Source organism: Chlamydotis macqueenii, chromosome 3 (assembly GCF_036417535.1).
Source record: "Chlamydotis macqueenii isolate bChlMac1 chromosome 3, bChlMac1.mat, whole genome shotgun sequence".
Classification (NCBI taxonomy): domain Eukaryota; kingdom Metazoa; phylum Chordata; class Aves; order Otidiformes; family Otididae; genus Chlamydotis; species Chlamydotis macqueenii.
This window is the reverse complement of record NC_141558.1, coordinates 72,915,229-72,930,096: the sequence shown is the minus strand read 5'-3', so window position 1 is coordinate 72,930,096 and position 14,868 is coordinate 72,915,229. Positions and strand designations below refer to the sequence as shown.

Sequence of the window (14,868 nt, the reverse complement as noted above, 5' to 3'; positions counted from 1 at the left end):
CTCCAGAAATTGTCCCTCTCAGCCTGTTACTATTTGGCCACTCATTCTGCTTCCCTGGAGGTAGAAAACTTCTCTAATCCAATCCCACTAAGCACTCCAAATAAGAATGTTTTTGTGCAACACTGGGAAACCACTCTGCAGAAAAGCCTCGTGGGCAAGACCTACATACAACAGCATAGGCATAACGATGCAGAGAGAAGAAGTATGTAGTGCCATTTCAATAGCTTTTCCACACATACCCTCACTTGTAGTAAAATGTGTTCTCAAAAGGCTGGAAGACACAGCATAGCCATCACTGATGAAGTGGCCATAGGGCAGCAGGATAAGTAGGCAATGCTCTTCAGAAAGATGGCTCATACATGACCCATGGAAGAGTCACTTTGACATCTCCGGTATTTCACAAGAGAGCTTCACAGCATTCTCCGAGGAGTTATGGAGTACTCACCTTTCACGACTCAGTGACATCTCTCTCCCTCTTTTGCAGCCAGAGATCAGTCACATTCCCCGCTACGTAGCTTTTCCTGAACACTTCATTATGTTGAGACACATACAAACTCCTACTATGGTTGAGGTCAGAGAACCTCAAACAAACTCTGGGAATTCCATCCTTTAGAGGGTCTTCCTGGTCCAGGGATGCCCAAAAACAGCAGGAGTAGGTTTCACTTTTCTGAAGAAGCCAGGGCACGAGCCATCAATCATTGCTCTGCATGGCCCAGATACTGATCTGGGTGAGGCTCTGCATTCAGGGCAGCATACACTTACACAGGATAAAGAGCAGGGTGGAAAAAAAAAAAAAAAAAAACAAAAGGTATTTACACACACTTTAAGGAAAAAAAAAAAAAAGCACACCAGACAAGTCATTACTCTGAAGTAGCAAGGAAATTACCAGAGAGTCATAACTGTGCAGAGGTATAACAGAAAGGGCTGAATAAAAGTCTCAGCTACAGGGAGTAAGAGCCTTCCTATGTATTTCTATGTGATTTGCTAGCCTAGCCAATTTGCACGACTTCAACTTTGTCCAGCAAAACTAAGAAATGGGGAGATGGGATTCCTGCATTTTGCTGAAGAGGCTTGTGGCTACTGAAACCCAAAAGGGGGATAGTCACCTTGCAGAAGGCCAAGCCTCCACACCTTGACAATGCAAGAGGGATACTCTGCACCAGCGCTTATGCGTAGCCTTCCAGCTCCTTATTCACACACTGCAAAGCTGGACATGTTCACAGACCAGCAGGCTGCTGCTCCGCTGGAGCACCTGAACACATGGGTGGTTCATGGCAGCATAGAGCTCAAATAGGATAACAGTGACAGCTTTAAAAAATAACCCACTGAAGAAGATCTAAGAAAATACTGAGTTTCCTCTTTTAAATGACAGAAGGAAACTGAAGGTAATAAAAATACATTATACCAGAGACTCCTCCTTAGCTTTCAATTTAAAGAAATAATGAGATTTAACACTCTATTGCAATAGAGAAAGACTAGCAATCTAAGCTTAGATCTAAATTGTTCCTTAAGCAGTTAAGCCCCACAAAATAAAAGTATCAAAAGACAAGGAAAATCTCCTAATTTATTTGACAAAAAAACAAAAGCCACAAACTGTTTCTTATATCCAAGATATGCCTTAGATAGTGAAACAGGAACACTGACTTTAAACACACGTAAAGAATTCATGAACAAACACCTCTTCTGGGGACTGTTCTCAAGCATGGAACAGTATACTGTCAAGGTTCTCTCCCCATTTATGATTAACCCTACAGAAGCAGGGGTGCAGGCGATGAAATTTCTTTAAGCAAGGCCATTTAATACTTACGTTGGATATGACAGACTTGCATTCCAGCTGCACCACAGTGTACCAGTTGGCTTGACTCTATGGGAATCCTTGTCTCCTAAATCCCAGGCTGAACTCACTGCATGACCTTTAACAAGTGGTTTAACGTCCCTGCCGCTTCCACTCCCTTTATTAAAAGCTCTGATCCATAGCAGTTAGTATTTTACAGACCAGATGTTTAATATTGAACAACTCAAAATAATAACATCAGAAGCTTTCAGGTCAGCAATGTGAATGCATCCATGCTCCTACTTGAGTTTCAGTACTACACCTATAATCCAGGTACACTGCAGACACAGGCTTTCCTGAATCAATTTCATAATCAAAGGAATCATGCAGAACAACAGATAACTGCAGTACATGTTTGATTTTTAAGTGTATATGCTTCACTTTGCAAAAGGATGAAATAAAGATGTAAGAGTAGGATTTAAATAGTAATAATAATAATAATAATTATTATTATTATTATTATGAAAAAGGCAAGAAGCATTCCCCTAATCCTCCTTTTTAAAATAGATGCCAATAAAAGGTAGGGCACTGCACAAAGCCATCTATCAAAGGATTGTATCATATTAAGACCTGGAAGCATCACTGTAGCACAGAAGAATTTGGTCCAGAAACAATGTCACCATCTCAGTTATAAAAATTCTTGTTCCTAAGCCACAGCAACAAAAACACAACTGGGTTCAACAACCACGTAATGCTACCCTGAAACAACCAGTGAGGACACACGACTAACTCTTCACACCAGCAGCAAGATCCAGAATACTAATCATTAACAAAAAGCAAATAGTAAAAGCAAGTGGAAGACTGGTTTCTGCCTTTTGTTGTAGTTCAGCCCCGATCGGACCAGACTACGCAGTCTCTCTCTCACTCCCCCCACCTTCCGAGAAAACAGGGAGAGAAAATATAAAGAAAAACGGCTCGAGGTTTGAGATAAGGACAGGGAGAAATCCTTAAAATTACCGTCACGGGCAAAACAGACTCGACTTGGGGAAAACTATTCATTTATTACTACAAATAGCAGGATAATGAGACAGAGAACAAGATAACCTCCATCCACCCCTCTCTCTTCCCAATCTTAACATTATCTCTACTACCTCCCCCCCCCCCGAGCAGGGCAGGGGGGAAAAGGGAATGGGGGTTGCAGTGGGTTCATCATACATTGTTTTACGCCGCTGCTTCATGGTCGGGGGAAGAACTCCTCACATTCCTCCCCTGCTCCATTGTGGGGTCCCTCCCACGGGCCACAGTCCTTTGTGGAACTGCTCCGGCGTGGGTCATCTCTTCCACGGGTGCAGTCTCTCCAGAACAGCTGTCCCAGCAGGCCCTCCACGGGCCACAGCTGCCTTCAGGCACCCACCTCCCCCGGTACGGGGTCCTTCACAGGCTCCAAGTGGATCTCTGCTCCTCCGTGGACCTCCATGGGCTGCAGGGGGACAACCTGCTCCACCATGGTCGTCACCACAGGCTGCAGGGGAATCTTGGCCAGGAGCCGCATTACTCCTCCCCCTCACTTCTGAACTGACCTTGGCGTCTGCAGCCATTCCTCACAACAGGCTGGTAGATGTCTCTCAGGATCTTTTTTTACATCTTATTCACTTCTCATCTCCTTTCCACTTCTTGCAGCCAGGCTGGACCGAGTCGGGCCCAGTCAGCTGCCTGGCGAGAGGCCAGAGGGTGAGGCCTGCAAGGCCCATGAGGCCTGCGCCTCCCCCTCTGTGCCTCTGTCCCCGCTCAGCTCCTTCACATCTTCTCTTCTCTTTTTTTCTGTTTTCCACTTCTTAAATATGTTATCGCAGAGGCGTTATCACAGGACATTCTGCTACCAATTGGCTCGGCCTTGGCCAGCAGCAGGTCCGCCCTAGGCCAGGCCGAGTCCACTGAACAAAGGGGAGCGACTTCTAGCAGTTTCCTACAGAAGCTACCACCTTAGGCCCCCTCTCACTAACAAAACCACGACACCTTTTAATATGTCCAGCATCATGTCAGCGTCAAGATTGCTGTTCTTTCCCCAATTCACTTACAGTTCTCCCTCCACGAACATTTATCCCAAACTACAGCAACAGTTGTCTAACACTATTTTAAACAAGTTTCAGGTCTTTCATGTTTCTCAGAAAAGCCTGAAACCTCTAAAACAGTAAGCAACAGTGACTAAGGCAATTAAGTATACTTCACATGATGTCCAGGATTTCTAGTGACCTTTATACACAGTATCATCCGACTGTTTGAAAACTGAAGATCAAAAAGACTGCCTGACTCAGAAGTGACTAAGTTGAGAGAAACCAGGCCTAAAGATAATAAAACTGAGAGCAAAGCAAAGAGTTTTATCTGCTCATCACCTCGTGAATAGGAGCACCTTCCAGTTTCCAGAGCATTAAATAAGTTTTTACACTGCACAGGAGGTCGAAAGCCCACAGATTAAAAGAATCTGGAGGTTCCTTTGTTATCAGTAGGCCCACACAGAAGGAAGCAAGAAGTCCTCCTCCAGCTGTGCCACCAAGCCATGGGAGGTAGCTCAAGTCAGTCTCCTCGGGGTTATCCGGCTGCCTCTTCAGAGAGGCTGTACAGCAGCAAGGCGTAACTTTTTGTCCACAATTAAACAAGCTCAATAACATGCACAGTGGGAGAGGAACGAGAGTCCCCAAGGCAGGACTACTAACAAGGACTGTGGCTAGACAAATGGAGCCTTTTCAAGACAGTTTCTTAATCAATAATTCGAAAGGAATGCTAGGCACATTGCCATTCTGCTAGTTTATTCTGCTGAAATAACCTTTTTACCTGCCTCTTTTAAAGTCTAACTGACTTGCATGTAAATTAATCTCACAAAGCAGAGCTGCTCGCCAGTAAAGCAGAGATCCCATCTGGCAGCACTAGGAATAAAAAAAAAAAAATAAAAAAAAAAAAAGAAAGAAATCCTGTGAATTATCCACTCATTCCAAACTTCTTCACTGCATACTAGCCCTTGAAACAGTAAATGCAAGAGTCTCAGGAGGCACTCACACCCTGAACTGTTTAATAGATCAGAAGCAGCATAATTACTTATTCCCATGGTCTCTACAGCTTGATCTGGTACGAATTTGTAATATTGCCCTTCCCCCATTTCTGATAAAAGCCACACAAAGAAACAAAGATATTTAACATACTACAGCATAATATAACAAACTGCAGATGGAGAGCTAAGGTATTAAAAAGTCATCTGAGAAATTAAATGCATTTAAAATTATTCCTGGAACAATTATTCACGGGACAGAAAAAAAAGAAAAAAGATCTAGTTATAACAACATGAAGGAGGGGAAAAAAAAAAAGGTATTCTGGGAACCTCAAGGCAGTATTTCCTTTTGTGCATAATGACAGGTCACAGTTTATAAGAGAAGTGCAAGAGGTAGGCGAAGTTCAGAGGTAAGAAAGCTCAGCAAAACAATCACCTAAGCTTTATTCAACGTTCTAGACAAAAAACTTTAAACACCGAATACCACATTAAAATGTTTAAATACACAGTATTAACATTTTAAAATTACTAACACTAATGGAAATGCAAGTTAAAAAAACACACACAACAGATATTGAATACCTCAGTCAGATAAAGATATGAGGCATATGCTCGAAGGGCTCAATCTGAAGTCCCATTCATGCACTGAAATCCACAGAAGTAGGCAAGAAAAACAGTATTAATGACTGATAAACCTGAACAGAGCTTAAATAATTAAAAGACTATAGGGAATCGGGGTGAGATGCTAGAGATCACTTATTGGTATCATAACAAGCTGTTAAACTCTACAGGGGGGCATCAGTTTGTTTATAAACTTACAGCTGCTCATCTTACAAAGTGCAAGAGATTCATTTCTGCTAAAATTTATTTAGTTAGGAAGCAAGAAAAGTGTTTCCCAAGAAAATCGCCCAAGATGAGCTACTACTATACTAGTTCAGTAATTCAGAATGCGTATGGCAGTTCCAACTAACCGCCTAATGGAACAAGCAAAACAACTTAATTGTAGGGGGGTTTTAAAGGTTAAAAATACAACCTGGAAAAAAAAAAAATACACACATCCACAAAGTAGTGAGCATGCTGCAATGAAAACAGGTACTTTAAGTACAGTGCTCACTGGACCGTAAGAGGTCAGAGAAGATCCCTTGGAACAAAGCATTCAACAGACTTCAGAAGGAAAGCAGAACTTAGGGTGCAGCGTTACTCTTTAACAAAGTATAGTTTAACTCGATTGGAACAGAACACAAGGCTATCAGGAAACTTCAGTTTCAGAAATTTAAGTAATTTCTAATGACAGTAAGCAAAACTAATTTAGGAATTTAAGTACTCCGCAGTTTGTCAAGTTAGTCTCTAACCCTAACAATCTGTCTGCATGTCTGGATCCCTCTCAATTTCAAGGAAGCTCCCAATAAACTACTGCACATAAGACAAATTGCAAAACGCGCGCTTATCTAGACCATCAAAGGGTTTTGATCCAAAGACTTCTCTGGACATTAAAGGGTAGCTCAATCTGTGTTACCTCCTACTATCTGCAAAAAGTCATTTATCCAGTATGCATGATGACGCAAATTATTTCTCAATACATGCTTATCTTTAGGGTAATAATGTAAAATAAGGGAGAGAGACCAATTATGCTGCAGAAAAATATGCTATTTTTGAAAGTGTTTCCAGCTCCTTTTCACTGCTTAACAGTACCAGTCACACTCCCACAAGCCTTCACAGATGAAAGGTGAGACAACTTCGCACAGCTTGCCAGCATTAACCCTGTTATTACCTTCATCAGTACAGCTACACACAAATTACTTCATATTACACCCTCATGCAGACTCCTAATCACATTGTCCTGACATATGGTTACAGCAGCAGTTTAGCTCCTATCTGTCATCACCACAAGGAAAACATTCCCATTTCAGGGTAGTCTCCCAAGAGCATGAGTGGTTATGCTGCTACAGCAGTTTCCAGGCTCTTCACTGGCAGCTACTCAGAAGTGAATTCCTGGCTGGGCTCACGCTTGCTCTATTCTCCACTTGGGGTCACAAGCCCTCCTGTGTTGTTTAATCCATTGCCCATGCTACCTCCTGGAGAAGAGGAGAGATGGACCCTGGAGCAGAGACTTAAAATCTTATAGAGACAATTTTATTTGGAGGCCAGGGAAGAGAGAGACATTGTAAGAAACATTAAGCAAGAAACAAAACATTCTGCATATGGTTTAGGGCCAATCTACCACTTCACAATCAAAAAATGCAGATAAAGATACTCAAGTCCATGAACACCTCATCATCGCATGAGCAAAAGAACAATCAGATGACCTGCTTCCTCCTGACTTTCTTCAAACCCCCCTTCTCTTCCCTCCACTCTTTCAGCCTCTTTATAAAGAGAAATGAGAATTATTTCCAGGGAAAAACAAAAAAGGAAGGAAGAGATGAGTAAGGCTGTAGAAATACTTATTAAAAAGATAAACCAGCAAGAACTACTTTTGGCACTCTGTTTTCCACACTTTTGTATTCACATGAGCATATTTACTATAAAATGTTTTCAAAGTCGCAAACGGCTGTTTATTTGCCCTACAGCCAATGGACTACAGCACTCTTTAACACTCTCTTGCACTGTTGAACACACTCTTGCACTGCTGAACATCTTATCCCTCTGAAGATTTTACTCAGACTCATGTTTTGAGGGTTTTTTCAAAGGTGAATTGAAGTTCTAACACTTGTCTTTTTAATTCCTTTAGCCACATTCAACCTTTATAAATCTCGCATTATTCACAGTAAGCGCAACATGAAAAGGCTGTATCCATTCCTTTATTTATGGGTTAAAAACCAGAATCACTAATAACTTGAGTCATCAGCCAAAGAAAAGTCTGAGCCACCAGGGCAATGCATACTCCGGAACTTGTCACCTGCAAACACTGATGGGATAAGACTGCTCCTGCTTGTTTTCTCCTTAATCTGAACTGTGTGACAAGGAACTGGCCAGTAATAGCATCTCTTGGAGGTTTCACTGTTATAGGAGGGTGCTTATCTAGCTCGGTTTTCACAGGGGTTGTATTACCACTTGTTATATTTACTGTTTGTTTTGGGGAGACGGCACCACAGTTGCACAATACGTTGAGTATTTAATCTGTAGTTGGGCTGTCTGTTCCTCCCTCATTAGTTACAGCAATAGTCACCAGCCTTCTCTAGTGTTCTGCGAGATCAAATTATCGCTCATTATTTCCTCCTAATTGCAGAGGAAGAACCTCACACCGACAGCAAAACAAGCATCCCTGAAACACCCATATCCTTCCAGCACAGATTCCCAGCTTCACCTCTCAGGTACAATTCCTTTCTTGCTTGCTTCAGTCAGCTCCTGGAAGAGTTAAACTGGAAATAATTTTTAATAGAAGAGTGCTGTTGAAAGGACTACCTATGCGTGCAAAGCTATTCGGTATCAAGTGTGGGAAGGCAGGCCGTTTCGCACCGGGGGAGGATGGCGGAGTGAACATTTTAAAGCACTTTCAACTTGGACTATGCAGGTATTAAGCTTGCTGGGATTTTCTGTGCATATTCCAGTCTCTCGGAACAACTGATCATGGATTTCATGGGGCATCCCTGCTAGTAAAACCAGGTATGGAGAGGCAGGCCGCACTTTTTTAAGGAAACTAAGTATTTTATGTCACTACCTTCACGTATTTTGTGCTGAAAACTAAGCAAAGCTGCTGTGCTAGGCTTTCATCCAACTTCAGCTGACAAAAAGGTGTAGTTTTAAAATACATGTTAAAGTTCCGACAGAAGGTGGTCCTCCCTATCCATTTTGAAGGTGTTGGAACAGAGACCTCTCCCAGAGCAGGGCAGGTTTAACACACACAGCCGCGAACAACTCCTGAAACTCTCCCAGCCGGCAAGGGGAATACCTCCCCCTCGAGAGCTCCTCGTCCCTGTGCGCCGCAAACAACATGGACACCGCCTTCCTCCTGGAGCCCGGGAACTGGAAAACAAAACCACCACCACCCCCGAGAAGCAGCAGATACGGCTCCTTCCGAACCAACTTTAAGAACTTTATACCATTTAGGGAAAAAAAAAAAAAAAAAAAAAAAAAAAAAAAAGAGAGAGAAAAAAAGTAGGCTCCGGAGGAGGTGCCTGTGTACCCTGCGGGGAGCGGAGCGAGCAAACCCAGCGGGGCAGCCCTAACCCCCTCGCCAGGAATGGGGCGAAGGAGGGAACTCCCGGGAGCTGTGGACCCTCCACCATCGCCGCCGCCCGGCCCCGGTGCTGCCGGGGCCCCGCGGCCCCCCACCCCCTTCCCCCGCCCTGGCTCTGCTCCAGCGGGCCCGTCTAACAAGTTGATCCCGGCGTGGAAAAGAAAAGTGGGGGAGGGGAAGCCCCTGCGCGGCCGCGGAGCCTGCAGAGGGAGAGAAGGAGGAAGACAAGGAAGGAGGGCGGGGGGAAGAGGGAAGGGGGGGAGTAACGGAGGGAGAGAGGTTCGCCCTCCCGCCTCCCTCCACGTCCTCAGGCTCCATTTTCCCTCCCGCTGCCCCGCTCCAACTTTCCGCGCCCCGGGGGCGACCCCCGGGCGCCACCCACCGCGCTGCCCCGCTCCGCGCCCCTGCCCGCCCGGGACTCACCGGCATCATCTTGGAGCCGAACCGCATGGAGGCGGCCGGTGCCGGCCCCAGCCTCGCCGCCCGGAGCGGGAGACCGGCGACCCGGGAGACGGAGGGCCTGCGCTGCCGCCGGGACGCGCGGGGAGACCTGTTGCGAGAGGCGCCTGGCCTCACCGCCCGCCCTCCGCTTTGTTCCTACCGGGAGCCGCTCCCCCACTGCTGCCGTCGCCCCCAGCTCAGCTCCGAAACTAACCCCGGCCCGGCGAGGAGGAGCCGCCGCGCCCCGCCCGCCGCCCACCCCCGGGAGGGGCCGGCGCGGCTCCCGCGGAGGACGGGCCGCCTCCTCCGTCCGTGAGCTCAGCTCCCCTGGGCGGTGCGGTGCGTCGAGGGTCAGCCTCCCCCTCTGGGGCCGGGACTCGGCGGGGGGTTGGAGCAATACGAGACACGCATCAGTTCCCACGGGTCACCCCCTTCCCGCACGTCCCTCCGAAACGCGCCGGCCTCCGGGCCCCACCGAGGGCCGGGGCAGATGCAGCTCCGATCCCTTCCCCAGGGAGACCCTCCCGGCAGAGGGAGGTGCTGGCTGAGGTCAGGCTTCAATGCTGGACCCCCCCCCCCCGCCTGATCCGTGGGTCCCTGCCGCCTGAAGGGCATGGTCCTACCAACAATCCCCTTTTAGCTCCCCGTGTTTGCGGCCAATGTAGCGTTCCCGCTCAAGCTACGTTTTACTTTTTTTTCCTCGTATTTTCAGTTGGACCTGACAGTTGAGCTGCATTGGCCAAGTCAAACCTCTCAGGACAACGTTGAGGTGCCAGAACAAAGTCTTAAAGACCCATATTAAGGTTGGGCTGTCCAAAATAACCAACCCCACAAATCTTTTACACTCACTTAAGAGAAAGAAAAAAAAAAAATCCCTTTCCTGAACTGGAGTGCGGGATACACGTTTCAACCCCAGCTACTGTGCTAGCAGCACTTCAAAAGCTCAGGGAAGGAAAGTATGCTACATCAGCACCGTTACAGGGCCCTCTCTGCAGGAAAACCAGCTCCATCTGTTTTTCCTACTCGTATTAAAATCTTCCCAGTAATTAAAAAGGATAAAAGGGAAGAGGAATAAAAGTTCTCAGATGAAGGGAGAACAAAACTCAGTCCTAATTCATATATAGCCATCGCTTTTTCTAAAGAAGTCAAGAAACTTTATCAGCATTGATAAAAACCCCGGGAACCCAGATGCAATAATCGCGTAGTGTTTAATACAATACTGCTGCAGCTGGGGGGGAGCTAAGAAAAGATCAAAAAGCTATTTTTGTAGTTGCCTAATTACAGCAAAGAAAAACAAAAGACACCCTTTTTTATATATATATATAGAGCGCTTTGAAATCTAGCAATATTTAAAACGTGTCCCAGAAGTGTCTCACGTCGGTTTTAACCCTGCTGTACAAAGTCTCCCCGCCCCCGGCTCACACCCCCGGCAGCCCTTCGCTCTCGGGAAGAACCGGCGGCGGGGGCCGGGCCGAGGGACCCAGCCCGGCCGACTCCCCGCGGCCGTGACCAGCCTTAATTCCCCCTCTCGGTACGTTTCCTTCTAAGCGAGGCGTGGGCCCCCACGCAGGCCGAAACCGCCCTCCTCCCGCCGTGGTGCGGGGCCCCAACCCGCCGGAGACCGCCCGCCCCACGGACCTCGCTCCCCCTCCCCAGTCGGTCCCCGCCCCGCCGCCACGGCAGCCCAATGAAAAGGCGCCGCCGGCGGCATGACATCACCTCTCCCGACGCCTATTGGGTACCTCGCCAAAACAGCGCGCCGTGTCCTGGCAACGCCGTGGCGTCACGGCACCGCCCCGTAACCCTTCGCGCCCCGCGGCGCGGCTGCCCCCGGTCGCCTGCCGGCTCTCCCGGGAAAAACCCGCGCCGCCGCGTTTCACTGAAGGACTGGGAACACCGCTCCCCCGCCACCACGAGCAAAGCCCGGCATCGCTGCTCCTGCCGGTGCCTGAAACACTGCCCGTGTGTTACCGGTAGACCACACGCTGCAAACCAGCTCCTTCCGACGGCCCCAGTTCACCCGCGGCCCGGTTATACTAATCAACCTACCCACAGCAGGTTTACAATCCCCGTTCAATTTGGTAGGCCTTTTAACTCAAACTTCTAATTTATTTCACAAGATGAAAATGTTATTGGCCAAAGCGTGTGGCAATGGAGAACCAACCTCTGTTGAATATTTAGGAGCATCTACCTGGTAAGGGATCAAGTAAGGGGCATGATCTTTTAATGTATGCCCCAAGCACAGGTAGAAATTATTTCCAATACTAGAATAATAATTTCTAAGCCTGTAAAATAAACCTGGAAATGTTTAGATACCAAATCAACCAGGCAAGAGGTTTCAGATGCGTGTATGTGCATGGTACCTATATTTTGCTAGTGCGTGCCTCTTGCAGGTCAATCCGCAGAAGCCTCTGTTGGCACAACTTCCAATTTTCACATCTTCCACATAAAAGTACAACCCCATCCCTGCTAAGGAAATGGAGCTTCAAGGGGTGCACCTATTTTCTTCCAGTTTTTGTCCAGGCTCTGTGACTCATACGCTGCGGTGGAGGCTCTTGGTGCCATCTGGCCATGCACTTTAGATCACAGCTTCGCTCCAACAGAGAAGACAACACTCGCCAGGTTTGCAGGTGAAACGGGGTCAAAACCACTTGCACCTGTGCGTAGCTCAGCAGCATTTCTTGCCTCCCCTACAGATATCTTACTTTCCCTGTGGCATGCCACATTTCTGCCTCTTACAGCAATTCAGACATTATTTCACTAGATAAGCATGACATGAATTTCCCACAACAGGTTACTAATTACAGGAAAGATTCTTGTTTTATGAGCAGGGAGTAGGTGGTTCCCCCCCAAGAGTGGGAAGAAACATGTGAGGGTTTCTGACCGCAAGTTCAGCCTCCAGAGTGTCAACAGATGGAGGTAACTGAGTCACGCACAGGAGAACTGGCAAGGGGCAACAGTTCTCAGTCCTGTGCATGCAGAGCAATCACGGAAAGGAAGAGAAAATGAAATCCACGGGGTCTGGAGCCAATGGTACGGACAGCTGAAGCTCTGCACCTCTTCCCTGGTTCCCACTACTCTTGGCGGCCTGTCTGGAGCATGCTGCAGTTGACTAAGACCGCATGCAGTTCCCTAGAAGAAGTCACAGCAAGGGTCTAGAGGAAGTTAATATTCATAGAATTGCTTGAAAAGCATCCAAGAAAAGGGAAAAAAAAAATCACCAAACAGAAATGTAGCAGAATCATTCTTCTTCTCTCCATGAAATATCTACTTGGTCTGAACCACAGAAACTTGCAGTAGCAGAAAGATGTTACAGACAAGAGTGGTAATGACAGTCAGTAGAAATCAGCAGCATATTTTCCTTGTCATACAATGGGATCAGGGGGAGGAAGGCTGGGAAGATAGTGCTGTATTTCATGCCTTCAGCACACTACTTAAAACTCCAAAACTTCAGTGCTAAATCTAAACAATTTTAACAGTAACTTCTCACTCTCTTCTCTATTAGCCTGCCTAAAACTGCCTCCAGACCAGTCATCTTTTATAGTCCTGACACAATGAGGAGGATTATCAGACATCATCTCTCTTGCAATACCTTGTAGTAATTAAATAAAACCCTGTACCTGCCAGTCGTTTATATTTTAAAAACCTCTTTAATTCTTCAGCAAACAGACAGTGAACCTGATTCTTAGACCGTTTCTACGACAGTAATTGCAGAGAGAGTTTGTCAGAAATCAACACAACAGCATGAATGTAGAGGAACAGGCCAGCTGGTTTAGATTTGCTGTTCACTGCCACCTACTGTTAAAACTCCACGAAGTCAAACTTCTAAGCTCTAGTTTCTGAGGGATGTCTTAAGAGCACAGAAAGAAGGAAAAGCTTTGGAATTGAGATTGCTGGGGAGAGAGAAAAAAAAAAAAAAAAAAAAAAAGAAGGGAACATGCCAAGAGAATTGCTCACCTCAACTCAGCAGGCTAGGGCACAGCACAGCAGCTTCACAAGTTTGGAATCTGTTGGGCAACGTTGAACTTTTGATACCTAGTTCAGACAGCTAGCCTCCAGCTTAAGATAAGGTTTTTCCGGACAGTGATTCAAAGCAAAGGCCTCAACTAGTCAGTGTTGTCAAATTTCCACACAAAGAAAAAAAAGTAGCTATAGAAAACTGACGGTTTTATACCTTCAGCACTTTCATACAGTTCTGCTAATCCACCAGTTGTCCTCCAGTGGCTGTTAAGATTAATTTTCACTATTTGATGTTGCATTTTTACTATTTAATTTGTTTCAAAAACACCAGATAGCAGACCTTGCAGTGGAAAAAGTTTTGGGGAAAACATGCAGCAACTGAGTCTACCTCCCAGATGGAAAAAAGAAGTTCACTAGTTCCAAAGCCTGCAGCTGAGATTCTGCAAATCTTTAAAGGAATCCGCTAACCACATCAGCTAGGACATCTCATATTATCCCAGTGGTTGCTTCCAAAGCAAAAGCCTTTGCTTTATGCCACATTCAAAACACTACATCAAGAAGCATTCAGCAGGTGTAAATTTTAAATTAAGACACAGTGGCTTGCCACAACTTCTGCCAAGTCCAATTCTTTTAAGTGTAAAGGTTTACTTGGCATTGAGGAGAGCTATAATAGATACACCTTCTTCCTCGTGATAAGCTGCTTTTCTCTAAAACATCTGTATCTGGCAACTGAAATGCCTCTCTTCAGCTGTAATTGCCTTCAGGGAGTTTATCACATTAGTGCATGCTTAATGCATCAGGCTCCTACTTGAATGGTTTGTGTTTTGTTGAAAGGTATGTTTTGTTGTCAGATTAAGTCCAGTTTGGTTGTGACTTATACTTCCTTATTCACACACAGATGGTATTGAATTAAAATCTAAACAAAAAATTGTATTCCGTCACATTCCTGTGCCACAGCTCAAAAAAACCCCTAAATTTTCCCAACATGAGGAACAGCTGAGTTACATTTACCTCACTCAGCGGCATGAGAGCCAGTCTCTTGCCTTGTGAAAGCACGCACTTCTGTACAAAGTGAATATAAACTTTGTTGGTCACTGTGTGTATGATCTGGTAATGCATGCAAGCAACTACATGAGACAACAGAGGTTCAGGTTCAAGCCCTGTAACCTTAAAGTTAATTAAAAAAAATATTTACTACTTGACTTGTATCATGTCTGTAAACTAATCCCACTACCTAAGCTGTGAGTCACACGTGCACCCACTGTGCAAAGTACATACTCAATCACATTACTCAGTAAGCTAATAATCACAGAAAGCCAGCAGCACCCAGAAAACAGCAGAACTCAGAAACTGCTTTAGAAATTTGCATCAATTTTGCTGCAACTTATTCAGCTCTTAACCTGATAATTTAACAACAGTTTCAAGGGATGATTCTATAAAAGTAGAAACTGACATTAATACCACTGTATGCAA

At 45.8% G+C, this 14,868-nt stretch overlaps 1 protein-coding gene across 1 annotated transcript in view; it reads right to left on the bottom strand.

Moving 5' to 3' along the window:
• TP53BP2 (tumor protein p53 binding protein 2) overlaps positions 1 to 9,637 on the bottom strand; it is a 50,223-nt gene extending 40,586 nt beyond the window's left edge. Inside the window, exon 1 of the mRNA XM_086745814.1 lies at positions 9,418 to 9,637. Within this exon, the coding sequence (XP_086601940.1) occupies positions 9,418 to 9,444 (27 nt within the window). The 5' untranslated portion in view covers positions 9,445 to 9,637. The remainder of the gene's footprint in view (positions 1 to 9,417) is intronic.
• Between the last annotated feature and the right edge of the window lie 5,231 nt (positions 9,638 to 14,868).